The sequence below is a fragment of the Nycticebus coucang genome, chromosome 12, assembly GCF_027406575.1.
Source record: "Nycticebus coucang isolate mNycCou1 chromosome 12, mNycCou1.pri, whole genome shotgun sequence".
Lineage (NCBI taxonomy): Eukaryota > Metazoa > Chordata > Mammalia > Primates > Lorisidae > Nycticebus > Nycticebus coucang.
The window spans coordinates 87,952,696-87,968,265 of record NC_069791.1 but is presented as its reverse complement, the minus strand read 5'-3'; the positions used below and the strand labels follow the sequence as shown (position 1 = coordinate 87,968,265).

General features: G+C 51.8%; 1 protein-coding gene across 5 annotated transcripts; it reads right to left on the bottom strand.

Moving 5' to 3' along the window:
* Positions 1-84: 84 nt before the first annotated feature.
* Positions 85-15,310, bottom strand: ERN2 (endoplasmic reticulum to nucleus signaling 2). Of its 5 annotated transcripts, none has more exons than XM_053554482.1 (22): positions 15,022-15,310; positions 13,175-13,280; positions 12,826-12,859; positions 12,488-12,560; positions 10,605-10,677; positions 10,362-10,469; positions 9,947-10,048; positions 9,588-9,852; positions 7,455-7,533; positions 7,221-7,368; positions 6,983-7,104; positions 6,131-6,286; positions 5,750-5,924; positions 3,665-3,749; positions 3,297-3,486; positions 3,121-3,220; positions 2,840-3,039; positions 1,445-1,592; positions 1,229-1,356; positions 553-676; positions 404-471; positions 85-320 (listed from the first exon to the last, which is right to left on the bottom strand). In XM_053554482.1, exons 1-22 carry the CDS (start codon positions 15,091-15,093, stop codon positions 108-110), a joined length of 2,769 nt encoding a protein of 922 aa, XP_053410457.1. In that variant the 5' UTR covers positions 15,094-15,310; the 3' UTR covers positions 85-107. The 5 variants fall into 5 exon arrangements, 4 of the variants coding, with proteins under 4 accessions (XP_053410457.1, XP_053410458.1, XP_053410460.1 ...); XM_053554483.1 differs by having other exon boundaries at positions 3,665-3,746; XM_053554485.1 differs by having other exon boundaries at positions 5,750-5,909.
* Between the last annotated feature and the right edge of the window lie 260 nt (positions 15,311-15,570).

Here is a 15,570-nt window from a genome sequence, read left to right as displayed (position 1 = left end):
TCTCTGTTCTAGTAGCCCAGCTGCCAGGCCTCTTCTAGTCTTTTCTGTTGCTAAAGCCAGCCTCAGCCCCACTCCTTGGCTGGCCCGCCTCTGGCCGCTGGCCCACCTCAGCTCCCAGCGGTCCCTGGGCAAGACTTGCTGGCCTCAGAGGCTGGCGGATAGTAGGGCAGGAAGAGGCTCTCCGAGGCGCAGCTCCTCATAGCGTGGTGCGTGTGGAGCAACAGCCGTGGGAAGCGGGTTGTGAAATACTGGACAAAGCTGTCAGGGACTTGGCCCAGCACCTCCTGCACATCAGCCGGGAGCTCCCTGTAGTGGTGCTTCTGGGTGGTGGGGGAAGAGCGGAGAGCCTGGCTCAGCTGTGGCCTTGTCAAGATCCAGACCCCACCCAGGCCCCAGAACATACCTTGTTTCTCATAGCACGGAGCAGGTCTCGCACTGATGTCCCCTTATATGACCGGAACCGCCTCAGTTCTGTGGGCAGAAAATCAGTGGTGAAGCTGTCCCCACTGGGCTCCCCACAGCCTCCCAGGCCCACCTAAGTATGGCCTTTACCTGTCTGCAGTGGAACGGAGATGTGCTTGTGCCAGTTGTTCTGGACTACCGCATAGCCTCCCGCCTCCAGTGCCCTCACTAGGGGCGCCTGCTCAGACTCCTTTTCCAGCCAGTCACTGACGTCCTAGGACCCCACAGAGCTCCTGAGCCTTGTGACCAATACTGGAGCCATAAGGCCAGGAGTGTGATGTGGCTTTGGGGAGTGGTTTAGGATGATAAGGCTCTTCACCTTTTGGGGAGTGGGGCTTCTTGGTGCCATGCCTCTATGTTACAGGTATTTACCACCAACCTCCATGTTATAGATAATTTATCACCAACTTCTGGTGAGTCAGGTATTGCTGTCCCAATTCTACAGATGAAAAAACAGGCTCAGAGGCACAAAGTTACTTGCTCAAGGTCACACAATGGAATGGGCTATCAGCATGGGCACAGCATGAGTGACAACTCAGGAAGAAGGGAATGAGTATATTCTTATACAAGGGACAGGGAAGGGAAGGCTGGCAAAGCTGGTAACAGTGGACCAGGGAGTGCCAGGATGGCAGAGTTTAGGACCAGGAACCTTCCTGGTTTAGATAAGGAACCAGGCTCCCTGGACCAGGCAATCTGACATCCCCTTGTTGCCCAGTACCTAAACTTGGGACTTCTGGAGGCCAGTCCTCTAAGATTTTCCTCTGACCTGGAAAAACTGGAGTTGCTTGGCTCTGCTCCAAAAGAAGGGGTGGGCCAGCATCTGCTGGACAGAGGGCCGAGCCTGTGGCCGTGGGCTCAGCATGGCTTCAACCAGGTCCCGGGCAATGACCTTGTCTGGAGAGTGCGAGAGGAGGGCTGGCTTCAGGCCGACCCAGCCTCACACCCTCATTCCTCCCTTCTTTGCTGGGCCAGATCTCCTCACCATGGGCCTCTTCCTCCAGGTGAACCAGACAGGGAGCCCCTGCGAGGATGTTTGCCTGGCGGTAAAGACTCTCTCCAAAGGGGTGGCTGCCATTGGAAAGCACGTAGTAGAACACGCAGCCTGCAGAGAAGATGTCCACTGCACTGGTCTGGGAGAGAGGCAGATGTGAGAAGGAAATCTGTCTCTAGGAAGCTGAGCTGGCTAAATCGTCTTGTGGGCTGACACGGCAGCCGGGGTTTGGCTTAAGATGCTTCCTTGGCTGCATCTCCTTACAGTAGATCCCCACCCCTATGCACCATTAAAGGGGACCAAGGGTTTCACCCCAGACCTTTGCCCTGGCTGAGCTTCTAGCTTGGGTTTCCAAGCTTCATTTTTGTGGGGTGTAGGCAGGTAACAAACACAACTGGGTAAAGTTGCCAGGAGGTGCAAGGAGGTTATGGTGAGGTTTGTGGTGACTTGGCATGGCCCCTATCTTCAGGGCAGCTGGTCCTTAGCTCCAGCTGGTTCTCACTAGAGGACGCTGCAGTGGGGGCAGAGCTGATTTTTAAAGAGAATCCAGAAATCCAGATTTTCATGTGGAATGTCCCAAATGATAAAATATTGGCCACTAATTAAAAAAAAAAAAAAACCATGTATGCTCATGACATTAGCATTTAGTCCTTAGGCCCCAAGTCACAGCTTCTACCTTTCTGCTTTAGGAGTGGGGGTAGCTTTGCCTAGAGACTGTCCTTTTGTGTTACTGTCAAATTTTTCCATAATTTCCGCTTTAACCCACACACTGTGACTCAAACATCTATAATCCTGGGATCTCAGACTCAAATGTCCTTGTGGGTCTCACTGATCTGTGCTTCAACTATTGTAGTTTATCTGATGCTCCCCAGACCCTTGAGATCAGTAGTTGTTGAACATGATTCCACATTAAAATCACCTGGCTAATTAAGTGAGAACCACTGGGTGTGGGGTCTCTTTCCCAGGGAGTGTGAAGCATAGTGAGGACTGAAGACCATTTTCTAGCTCTTGGTTTGCCAACCTCTGCACTACTGACGTTTTATGAATTGTCGGGGCCTGTCCTGTGCACTGTGAGGCGTTTAGCAGCACCCTGACCACCAACCACCAGATGTCAATAGCACTTTCCTCCCAAGTCAGAGCAACCAAAAACATCAGATGTTGTCTAATGTCTTGTGAGTGGCAAAGTAGATCCTGTCTACTCATTGTTCTAGGTAAGAAAGGACAGATTATTTGTCCCTATTTACAGATGAAAAAACAAGCTCAGAGCAGTAGTCAGGGTCACAGAATGAGTGACAGGGAGCCTCAGCAGAAGGAGAACTGGGGCAGGGAGGGATCCCTGTAGCCCCGGGCAGTGGTGTGGCTGGTCATCTTGATGAGAAGACTCACGGGGCTGTCTGATGGCAGGAGCTTCAGGAGCTCAGGCGCCATCCAGCCCTCTGTGCCTGGGATGCCGGAGTGGAGGCTGAAGCTGCAGTGGCCGGCAGGCAGCTTCTTGCAGAGGCCAAAGTCTGAGAGGACCACCCTGCTTTGGCCCCAGCTGTCAGGCCCAGCAATGAGGATGTTGCCTGGCTTCAGATCCCGGTGTACTGTGGGAGGGGAGCAGAGAGGGAGCTGGTTGCTTGGTGTGGGGATGGTAGAGGTTGAGGGTGTGTGTGGGAGGCCCTTACCTATGTGTAAGGAGTGCAGGTGGGCCAGGCCCGACGTCAGCTGCTGCAGCACCATCTTGGGTTCCAGGCCCCCACGGTCCACATCAGGGTTTTCCACATACTGAGCAGTAGCAAGGGGCATAGCATCACTCTCCAGCCCAGGACCTCCCCAGGACACCCCTGAACCCCTAACTCACCTCCCGCAGGGAGGCCTGGCAGAGCTCCAGGGCTATGTAGTGGAACTGGGGGCCCCGCTCGGTGCAGAAGTAGCGGAGCACATTGGGGTGCCGGTCAGACTCCTGCAGCAACTGGACCTCCCGCTGGACCAGGCCAAAGCATTCTCGGAGGAGCCGCTTGACAGCCACTGCCCGCCCCTCAAACTGTCCCCTGAGAGGCAGGGGAGATGGGGCAGTCAGAGAGCAGAAAAAAGAAAGAGCAGGAACTGGGGAGCAGGCATCAATCCGGATCCACCTCAGGGAGTCTGTGAAAGAAAGGCTTTCCCCGGGATAGTGGCCACGAGGGCTGTGAGGGCCACATCCCAACCCGGCTCCTGGTTACCACTCACCGGAAAACAAAAGTCCCGCCTGCCCCACGGCCCAGCACATCCTTGGGGTTGAAGGAAATCTTCCCCACCACAGTGAGTGGCTCTGCTGGTGGAGAGGAGGGTGGTGTCTCGGGCAGTCTCTGCCCCCATTTGCCACCCATGCTGTTCTCCCAACTTCCACCCTTCCATGTTCCAACAGGTGAGAGCAAGGTCCTCCTTAGTCCCAGACTGCCTGGGTTCAACGCCTGGTGCTGCCATTTTATGTATACATAGACAAGTTACTTAACCGCTGTGCCCTTGGCTTTGTCATCTGTAAAGCACCACTCAGGTCAATACTCCTGCACATGTTACTGTGAGGATTCAATGGATGCCTGGAAAGAAGGGGCGTGGGGATGTTTGCTACATTATCCTCTTGGATCTCTCCCCCTTTCAGCATCTTCTGCCCAGGCTTCTCTCCTTTGCGTCCTCTGTAATTCTTCCTACCTCTGCATTTTGCTGCTTTTACATAGGTTGGGGAACACTTTAAGTCAGTCACATTCTTTCACAGGTATTTGCCAGCATTCATACAGGACAACATCCCACGGGGATTAAGAGCATACCCTGAAGCCAGCCACCTGCCTTTGAAGCTCTCAGCTGCTACTTACTAGCTTTGTGAACCCGGGCTGGCTGTGGAGGTCTCACTAAACCTTCCTGCCTTTCTTTCCTCTACGAGAAAAGAGGCATTCAAACAGTATCCACCTCGTGGGAAAGTTGTATCACGCGTTAACACATGCAGAGCATTCAGAACAGTGCCTGGTACACAGTAAGCACTATATAAATGTTAGCTCAGATTGAGGCTGGATTGCATGCAACTGCTGACGGTGTGTGACACAGTGAGCAGTCCTGAAGGATGCCCAGCCAAGTGTGTGCAGACAAATTCACCTAAGTTAAATGAGAACAGGATGTGACTCCACTGTAGATTTTGTGAACCATAAAAAAGTCCATGAGGTCTGGGAGGCTGAGGCAGATGGATTGCTTGTGCTCAGGAGTTCAAGACCAGCCTGAGCAAAAGTGAGACCCTGTCTCTACTAAAAAACAAAAAAAGTACACAAGGGACTTTGACAAGAACCAACTGGGAAAGGAGTCTAGGTAACCTGGTTCAAGACAAGTCAGACTCAGCTCTAGAGTCAGAAGGTCCAGGAGATGAGATTTTGGGGTACAGTGGGGTGAGTGTTACTTGGACCCCCCTGAGCCAGTAAAATGACAAGAAATGCAAACACCTCAGGGCTCACGCAACTCTGCCCAAGGAAGGGGGCCATTCCCCGCTTGGCTGTGGTACAATGAACACAAAGGTAATCACTGGGACAGCACTGGAGCCAAGCGTGAGGTGAACTTTCGCCTGAGTAATGTGACAGCAGGGTGGGGCCAAGGCATGAGGAAGTGGTCTGAGTAGTGACTAGGAGGTGCCAGGTCACAAAGTGGACAGATGGCAGGAACCCAGCCCAGAGCCAGAGAAGCAGCAGAAACAGCCTGGGCTGATCAATGCATGCATGTGCAAAGCCCCTGGGGCATCCCGCAGATCTCAGAGGAAGCTTGAAAGGGCTTTTTTATGGGACTACATGAGAGAAGATGAGAGAAATGTTTAAAAAGTAAAAAGCCCTAAATGGGAAAAATTGTACCTAGGTTGTTACCATATTACTGTTACCAAATGTGATAGTATTTCAACACAAATATTAATAACATTACCTATGTATGATTTAATAATGTGATAGTAACCTCTCATGATGAGATGAAGAAGTGTTATTATTCCCATATGACAACCGAAGCTCATATTCCCATGTGAGAAAACTGAAGCTCAGAGGAGTTAAGCAAACACATCTAAGTTAACAATGGAGAGTTTGCTCTATATCTGATTCTGTCTACATTCAGTCTTCGAAAATAAGAAATAGTGACAGCGGACCCTTGTAGAGTGCTCAGCTATGTAGCAGCACTATTGGAAATACTCTTCTTAGTGCTTTTAGGTCTAACACCCACTGTAGTGGTTTCTAACACAGTGACTTTGAGGTTAAATCTTCCCTCCCTTTTCAATGTCCCTGACTCTGTCCTGTCCTGTTCACTCATGCTTACCTTCAGGGTCGTTGAGTGGCTGAGCTTGCTCCGAGGGACTTGGAAGCCTCGTCTGGCCTCTCAGAGTGGCCCCCAAAGGCTGGGATGGAGTGTCCTGGGAGATGAGAGGAGGGTCTGCTGGTGCCAGGGGCATCTGCTGCTGCTTCTCCACCTGCTGCTGCTGAAACACCAGGGCCTAAGGGAGCTCATCTTGGCATCTGTGCCTGAGATGGCTTCACACAGGACGTAAACTTACAGAGCACGACAGCAGAAGCTTGGGAGCTGCCAAGCAGAAGGCAGGGGTCAGAGCTGGGGGAGGAGAGAGTTGCTGAGAGGTCTTAGAAGGGAGCAGCAGAATGCCCCCGGGAAGACCCCAAGGTGGGCCTGAGGCCAGGGCCCTACCTGCCTCATGAGGAAGAGAATCCACCCTCCCAGGAGGACAGCAGTGAGGCTCGCTGCCAGCAGGTCTTGGGATCCCAGCCTTGGATAAGATTCTGGCGTTTCCTCTTCTGGACTCAGCTCCAGGTCCCAGGGTTTCTCACGGCTCAGACCCAAGAGCTGGGGACAAAGCGGCTCTCACTCTTGGTACCCCTCCCATCATGGAGCCACCAGCCTTTCTTCCTCACCCAATACAGGGCTGGCTTCACTGAAGGGACAGTGAGTGGTCTGTGTGTAGTGGAGAACAGCAATGTGCCCAGAGAGTGGTTTCCCAGCCTACCAGAGGACCAGCATCTCATGGGGTATCAGTAACAAAATACAGATACTTAGAGTGTCATTATAAAATTAGCTATCCCCTTCCAGAGTTTTTGAATTTGGTGGGTCTGGAGTGGATTCCAAGGTGATTCTGATGAGCAAACAGATTTGAGAATTCCTGCTCTAGACCATGGCTGTTCCTTCTAACCTTGAACTACTTACTAGTGATGCTTGTTCAACCCTCTCCCAGGACAGCATGGTTTTATAGTTTTTTCATTTTCAAATTTTCACTTGATGAATACTTTGTAATTTTTACAGTGAAGAAGAATAAAAGTAGTGCCCCACGTTTCATGATTTAGGTATCCAGTATCATTTTGACACTTGTAACACGTTTCTGGCAGTAATAATGACAAAAGAATGTTTGTCTTATGAGAAATTGTGTGAGGCCAGTTGACTCCCCCCCACCCCCAGTGTTATTCCCAGCAGTCTGAGGAAGAAGTCCAAGGGCTGTCCACCCATAATGCCGGGCTCCCCCCTACTCTCTGTCTTCCCAGCACTGACCTCCAAGAAGAGGGCTGGGGCCTGGGTACTCTCTGATGGTCTTGTCTCAGCAGACCCACTCCCTGGGGTGGGATGGACCCTCAGCATGGTGGTGTGCAGGACTGGGGGTAGCTCATGGTGTCCTAAGGGGCAGGAAAAAAGGCAGTGGGCTGAACATGACCTCAGCTTTGCAGCTCAGAAGCTCTGCTCACAGATTCTTTATCTTCATCTACTCTAAAGTTGAGACAGGTGGCCTCACCGATGAGCAGCCACTGGCTTGGGAGGGCCACGCTGCCTGAGGGGTATCTGACAGCAGTGCTGGGTGAGCCTTCTCGCTCCCCTGAGACCTGGAGAGTCACCTCTTCTGTGGTAGGGCCATCTGTGGGAGCCAGGGTCAGTCCACGAGGCTGCCAAAGAAGATGGAGAACCAGGTCTGGGGAGGCTCTTCTCCTGTGTCATCCCCTCTCCAGCCCACTCAGAGATCCCCTCTCACCACTAAGGCCACCCCTGTGTGGACCAGGGCTTTAGAGACATAGAAGCCGGCTTCTTCCTTCCCCACATACAATGTCATCCTAGTGCAGAGAGAAGAAAAAAGCAGAGAAGGGTGAACCCTGGTGGGGGGTGGGGGGAAGTTTCGGTTACCACCGTACCTTTGCCCTCTAGAGGCCCCTCTCACATTGACTCTGGACTTAGCCATGAGACTTGCTTTAACCAATTAGACAGTAGCTAATATGACACAAGTAGAAGCTGGAAAAGTGCTTGTGTATGGGGGCTTACCCTTTTGTGTTGTTTTCTGGGACCCTGGGACCAGGATGGGAGGAAACCCAGGCTAGCCTACTGGGGCCTGAGAGACCTTCCAGAGTAGAGATTAACCATTCGATTCGATGCCCCCAGGCCAGATAGTCTGCCAACTATGAGCTAGGCGAGTGAGGCCACCCTAGATTGTCCAGGCTCAACCAAAGTCACCAGCTGACTGCGGAGACCAGAGAAACCACGCAGCTGACCCACAGAATCTGCAAAAGTGATTAATGTTTGTTGTGTTTAAGCTCTAAGTTTGGGAGTGGTTTGTTATGCACCAAAAATTAATACAAACTCCAGTCGCGATTTCCATCTGAATCTATGTGTAACCCAGACCTCTTTCAAAGTCCAGTTTTCTAAGTATGATCTCATGTCCTCATGTGCCACCTCCTTCTTCTGTTCCTCCCCCTCCTCCTCTAGTTCTCCCTACCTCTGAAAATGACAGCACCCGCATGCTTCTAGAAACCTGAGCATGACCCTTGACCTCTCACAATCACTAAACTCCCTAATCACCAAATTATTTTTTTTGAGACAGACTCTCACTTTGTCACCTTAGTAGAGTGCCCTGGCATCATAGCTCACAGCAACCTCAAACTCTTGGGCTCAAGCTATTCTCTGACCTCAGCCTCCCTGGTAGCTGGGACTATAGGCGCCTGCCACGACACTTGGCTATTTTTTTAGAGACAGGGTCTTGCTCTTGCTCAGGCTGGTCTCGAACTCCTGAGCTCAAGCAAATCACCAGCCTCAGCCTCCCAGAGTGCTGGGATTACAGGTATGAGCCACCACGCCCAGCCTCTGATCACCAAATTCTTACTGGTTTTTCCTTTTAATATCTCTTACCCTCCACTTATTTTCGACTCTGGGGTTTTTACTCTAGTACAAAGTATCACATTTCTTGCCTGTTACCATTCTGAGATATCCTTCACACTGCAGCCAGAGTTGTCTTTTCTGAAATGAAAACATGATCAAATCACTTCCTTTCCTAAAACCCTCCAGCGGCTTCTCCTTACCCTTAGTAGAAAATGCCCAAACCCTTTGATGAATCTAAAAGATTCCTGTTTAACTAACAGCCTCAGACCTTACTCCTTGCCCAGGTAGATCTGTGTCTTCATTTCTTTCTCTTCCTTGGATTCCATGCTCTCTCTTCTCTATTGTTTCCCATTCATACTTTAGGTTTCAAGTTAGATACCCCTTCTTCCAGGAGGCTTTTCCAGGACTGCTTCCTGCCCCGGGTCTCAATTCAGGGACCCCGCTATACATGCCCATGGCACCTTGTACTTCTCTTATCTCATCCTGCATCTCACCGTGCTATAATCGCCTCTTTACACATCCAGCTCTCCTACTAGACTCAGATGCCTGTAGGCGGGAACAATAGTTCGGTTATTTGCTGTTGCATTCCTGGACCCCAGCAAGAGACTGGCACATAGTGCTCAGTTAATGTTTGTGGAATGCATTGAATGAATAAATGGTCTGGCTACTGGTTCCTAAAGATGGGGACGCTAAGACGTTAGGTGTATAGGGTGGTATTCAGCAATAATTAAGGCAGAGCAATCAGATAGGCTGAGCCCTGGATTTCCATCTCCCAAACAGATTTTACCTATCAGTCGCTGAACGGTAGGGCTCTTCAGGGGTTCCTGGGAACGCTTATGGGACGGGGCAGGGCACTGGTTATTTACCATCCAGTTTGGTAAGTAACCAGATTGATGTATTTTGACACCTGCTTTGGCTGTACTGTTGTGTCATGGCTGAATACTGTGCCTGGCCACTGGGCCCAGGCTGCAGCACCCCCGGAAGTTTCCCTCCCCAAGCCCCAGGCAGGAACACCTACAGCAGCTGGGTGTCCAAGGAAGAGAAGACAGTGGCTGCGTCCTGGGGACCTGAGGCAGGCAGGCGGATGTGACCCCAGCGGAGGGCAAGGAAATGCAGGGTGTCTCGAGCCAGTGTGAGATGGGGTAGCTGGCGCAGACTACTCTGGTGCCAGGTGTAGACCGCCACCACGGGCATGCCCAAGTCCTGTGTCCATAGCACTGTCCCACTTCCTGAGTCCACAGTTAGCAGCAGGCCCATCCCACAGGATGCCAGGTGGCTCACATCTGCCAAGAAAGGTGGCTGGGGAGATGTGCCATTCAGGGTTCCCGGAATTGGGGCCCTTGCTCCAAGGTGGGTCTGGAGAAAGGTGGCACTCACATTTCCCAGGTGGGATGTCCATGGCGGGTGCTGAGTAGCGGTGGTAGGTGGTGTTCCAGCGCAGGGCCGGGGCCCTTGGGTCGTGCATGGTGACCGTATACTCTGGGGGCCCCAGAAGCAAGATTATCAGCAACACCCACATTATTCTCCATCCTCTACCCCAGGGACCATTCATCTGGTGGAGGTGGGAGTTCCTGAGCACACAGCCTAGAGGCCCGGAAGTCTATGAGCATCTCAGTGGCCGAGACCAGGGCTGTCTTGTTTACTGCTATATCCCTAGCTTCTTGTTCAGTGCTCAGTAGAATGTTTGTTGATGACTGACAGATTGACTGGCCTGGATTCAACCTGGATAGCAATGGCCAGGCCTGAGCAGAGCAAAAGGGGTGGCTTCCCAAAGCAGTTGGTTCTGACTCACGTGTTCGGCCAATGTAGAGGCGAGGGGTAGAGGGACCTTCTGTGGTCAGTGTCATCTGGGTCTCTCCTGACTCAGGGTCCACCACAAACCAGGCATCCTGCTTCTGGCCTGTGGAGGTGGACTGTTCACTTTCAAGACAGCATGGGAGGGAGTTATGGGTCCTGTGTCCAGCTGGCCCTTCATGACCTAGGTCCCTGTCCCTGATGACTGGATCTGCACCCCACAGCCTGGTGAGACTCTCACCTGTGTAGAAGACTCCATCAGAGCTGCGGCAGGGAGAGGCGTGAACCAGCTCAGGGATGGTGAATGGAAGTTTCTAGGAGAGAGAAAAGTTCCAGGAAGGAGTAAACTCAGTAACACATACAGAGCACTTACAGCGCCAGGTGAACCCATTTCCATAGAAACCAATGAACTAGGTATTATTATCAATTCCACTTTCCAGGTGAGGAAATGGAGGATCAAAGAGGCCAAGTAACTTGGCCAATGTCACACAGCTAGGAAATAGCAGAGCCAGGCCTTGAACTCATCCACTAGGCTTATAGCCAGCACACTTAGCCACTTTGCTACAAAGCCTCTTGAACTGAAGAAAATCCCACACCCAGTGCTAAGATGCCACACAATCCACTTGATCCTGGCCTGACAACCTCCTCAAAAACTCACATGGAGGCTCTGAAACTGTCAACAGCATACACAACTCAGGCTGAGGAGCCATTCCAGCATGAAGGAGTCCCAGTTCAGGCTGAGTGGAGACCCACCCTCCACCCTTCTTTACCCTGCTCTCTCCTGGAGTAAGACTCATCTGGACTGTGAGTGCCCTGTGCTCTCTCTGGCTTCCTGTTGGGTTTGGATAATGGGGACAGAGTGAGATCAGGGAGTCTATGGTGTGGTTTCTCTCCATGGAGTCATGATGGATTTATTACATCCATCACATTGTGTCTCTCCACCAAAGGCTTCAGGTCCCGTCAGGTCGTTCTTAGTGTAGCTCCCTCCATCTGTAGGCTGTGGTAGCTATTTTCTCCTCTACCCTCAGGGTCAGAGCTGACAGCAGTACCCCACTATTATGATTTATAGAACACGTATCCCTTATGGCTTCCTACACTCTGCCCACACCTTGTAAGCAATCCTTGTAATGAAATATCCTCAAACTATCCTATTGGAGTGGGCCATGTGTTTGCAGCTGGGACCATGCCTGATTAACACACTAAAATTTCAGCTTCCTAAATCACATACTTAAAACCTTTCTGGCAGGCTTCCTCTGGCATGGTCAAAATTCTGACAAAACACATTTCACCTTACGTCCTGTAATAAATCCAGAGTCATGTCCAATAGCCTTCATCACTCTCGATGGGGCAAAAATAGCCACAGTTTCCTCCTCTCCTTGTATGTTGTGCTTTTGCAAGGTGACTTTTCAGCTCCTCTCATAAAGAGGTGGAGTCTTTTCTTCACAACTGGACTCTGGGCTTGCCTGTGTGACCTGCTTGGCTGACAAGCAAATGTGATACAAGCAGGAGCTTGAGAAGAGTTTGTGTGTTGGGCTTGCCTGCTCTTGGTGCTTTGGGGTCCCTTGTTGACGCCATGTGAAAAAGCTGAGATTTGGCATCCAGGGGATGAGAGACACACGGTCCAGTAGTCACTGTCAAAAGCCAGCCAGCTAACAGACTAACTTCCAGAAACAGAGCCATGCAGCTGACCAGCTGTTGAACACAGATGCACGAGCAAGCTGAATCAAGATCAGCAGAAAAATCACCCAGCTGACCCTAGCCTATATTGTCATCCCACCAAATTTTGAATAAATTGTTTGGATGTTCAGTCCTTGAGTTTTGGGGCAATTTGTTATTAGTAAAAGCTAATCGATACAAACATTTCTCCTTTAAATCCTCAGAGTCCTGGAAAAGCTCCTGTGATACCTTCACAAAGGCCTGCATCTTGCTCTGCAGACACAACCAGAGCTTCTCCCACGCTCCCTCTAGACAGCCTTTTCATATTGTACTCAGAGACCTGATTTATAGCCTCTGCAGAACACCAGATTCAGACCACACTGTCTCTCCATCCCCCTCAAATCCCCTATGGTCCAGGTGATGGGAGCCTTGGCTCTCACTTATCCCCAAGCACTGTAGGAAACACACCATTAATCCCTGTTGTTTCTGGGTCCCCAAGATGTACAGGCTGCCATCAGCTGGGTCTGAGAGAAAGGCTGTTCTGTGGAGCAGAGAGGAACAGAGAGAAAGTTGGGTGCATATCCTCTCTTCAGGAAGACCCCCATTCCCTCCAACCTCTCAGCTAGTACAAGCCTGTCCTTGTAAGAGACACTTTGAAGCTCTAAGATCCTCCCCCATATCACACCCAGAGCCAATTCTCTCTCCTTACTTCCAACATACCTCCCCAACAAATAAAAACTCTCTAGACAACTGTGGCTCCCCCGTTTCCCAGCCACCCTTCCTTAAAAGGCTCCAGGTTCACTTACTCGGTGACATACATTGGTCCTTGGATGATGGGATCTGCAGGGACAGAGACAGCATGAGCAGCCCACCCCCACCCCAGACTTCATCGAAAAGCTTAGCTCATATTCACTTGGTCATATGAATGTAATGCCATCTTCCCAAGAACTCTGCAAGGTAGGGTCGTCATTCTTTATAGATCAAGCATGGAGGCTCAGAGAGATTAAGTGACTTTCTTAAGGCTGCACAGCTGACAGATGGTGCGGTGACACTGGCTTACTAGATTCCAGTCCCCATGTTCTTCTCTATGCCATGGTGACTCCCCTATCCAACCACACTAGGGGCCCAAGGAGGGAGGAGTGACTGCTTGCTCACCATCCTTCAGTGTCCACTGCAAGTCCCCTGTCTGCTTGCTTAGGGCATGGAGACTTCCATCCAACGTGGACACCAGCAAGAGGCTTTCTGGCCTGAGGGTCTGGACCTATGGGGGGAAATAAATCCAGATTTCTGAGAGGTCTGGGACCACCCTTTGCCTCTGCCCTAGGCAAGGCTGTGACTCCCCTTCCCCCAGACGGGGACAGAGAAGGGGAAGAAGGATGTTGGAGGACCTGTTGGCTTTACTCATCATCTCCTTGGCCGGAGAGAGGGGATATAGTGGGAGCTGAGGAGGGTGAGGCTCTGGAGGGAGGCTTTGGCTTTCCCTGTGTCCAAATCCCACTTCTTTCCCTCTTCTCTTGACTAATTCTGACTTTCCAAAGAAGACTCGGGGGCTTTACAAAACTACTTCATTGACCCTCAAAGCCTCCCTAGGAAATTGGTATGATTAGTTACTCCATTGTGTAGGTGAGGGAAGCCGAGGCTCAGGAAGGTTAGGCAATTAGCTTAAAGCCACACAGGTAATAAATGACAAAACTGGGACTTGACCTGCCATCTTCTCTGATTACAGTGCTTGGCCTCTCTCTCCTATGCCACAATTTCTGTCCCCTCTGGGACATCCAATTTTGCCTCCCCCAAACTGGCTCAGTGGCTGCTGGTGCCAGGCTCTAGCAGGCCCCTGAACTAAGGCTGAGGGGAGGCTACAGGAGGTCCTGGAGCCACCCTTGCATCTGGCCCTGCCAGGCTAATTCACCTGCTTCAGCCCCTCCTTAAACAAACAGGGTGAGGCTGAGCTCCCAGCAGGAACCCTAACATCCGGGTGGCCCAGCCGCACCCCTGCAGAGGCCACATCCTGCTCCAGGACCCTCAGGTCCAGGGCTGAGCCACTGGTGTCTGGTGAAGGGTCAGGAAACTGCCTTCAAGCCCCTCTTTTCTGAGCCTCAATTTTGTCATCTGCAGTGTGGAGGGGGGGCTTAAGGGGAGAATGGTTTACGGAAGAAGTGGGAAACTGGTTGCCCACAATTGAGTTTTGTTTGACCATTATAGTGTTTCAAAATTTTGTTTTTAATCAGCTGCCAATATTTAAAATATCGGAAGATTTCACTTTTTAAAAAATCCCGATTTCTAATTTTTCTTATTCCTATTTTTTCTGGAGACATCTGCTCTGGCTATACTGGGCTCACATTCTGTCTTTGCAACCATGGAATGGACCCAGAACTGGAAGCGGGGCGCGGTGGGTGGTGGTGGGTGCCTAACTCTTCCAGGGCCCTTCGGGCTGGACACGTGGATTCTAGACTGGACGACTTTTATCTTTCAGCTACATTTCTGTAAGTTTGTTCTCTCTTCTGATTCCAGCTGGGTTGGACCAGACTCCCACCCCACATTTATTCCAGAGGTTCTGAATCTGGGATCCAGTCGTGAGCAAGGAGGAACCCTGTTATGAAGCATCTGAAATGGTAAAACTGGGCGCGCAGGCGCATTTCTCAGCAGAGGGCCCTTAAGCTGATGGCATTTTCAAAGGAAGCCCGGATCCTCAGAAGTTTCAAGAGTCCTGGCCTGGGCTGTCCCCTTTTCCCAGACCATGCCCTCCATGCAGAAGAAGCGGGGTGCTCGGTCTCCCTTCGCCTCTCCACGCAGGCCGGTCTCCCTGGCTTAGCGTTTGTAGGGGCAACTGGCAACTCCCCCAGCCTAGGAGGTTTTCACTCGTTAGCGGCGACTTGGGGCGCCCCCCGCCCGAGGGAGTGACAGGTGCCCCGCTGTCACCTGTCAGCGTCCGGCTGCGCCCTGTCTCCCATTGAGCCCCGGGGCAGCGACTTTGGAGATTCCGCGCCAGTCCCGGCTCTCACCTGTCGTCCAAGCGTCCGGAGCAGCACTGCGAGCTGGAGCAAGAACCCCGACCCCCGCACCACGCTGGTCATAGCGCCTGGGGCAGCCGCACGGCTGGGCTGGCAGGTCCCTCAGTCATCCAGGGACGGCAGGGCCCCCGCCCTACCGGGAGGAGGCTCCGCCCCGCGGCCCGGTGGAGACGCAGGGGCTTGGGCGCAACCTCAGCCTGGAGTCCTCCGGCCCGACCCTCCCCGCATCCTCCCCCGAGTCGCCCAGCAGGGAATGGCGCGGCGCTCTCCTGGGACGAGGATTTTCCTTACGGAGCACTTGCTGCGTGCCAGTGCGGTGTCAACTCTCAGCAGCTCAATTAGTCCCCACAGTACCGGCCCTGTAAACGCCGAGGCTCAGACTGGAATCGAAATTCAGATCTGTTTGACTTCAAAACTTGTGCTCTTCATCACTACACGGTGGGCTCTGCTGAGCTACTAGGAAATATAGATAAATGGATGGGTCCAGCCATTCAATCAACATCAGCTAGGACCTGTTTCACATCACCTGGTGAACAAGAG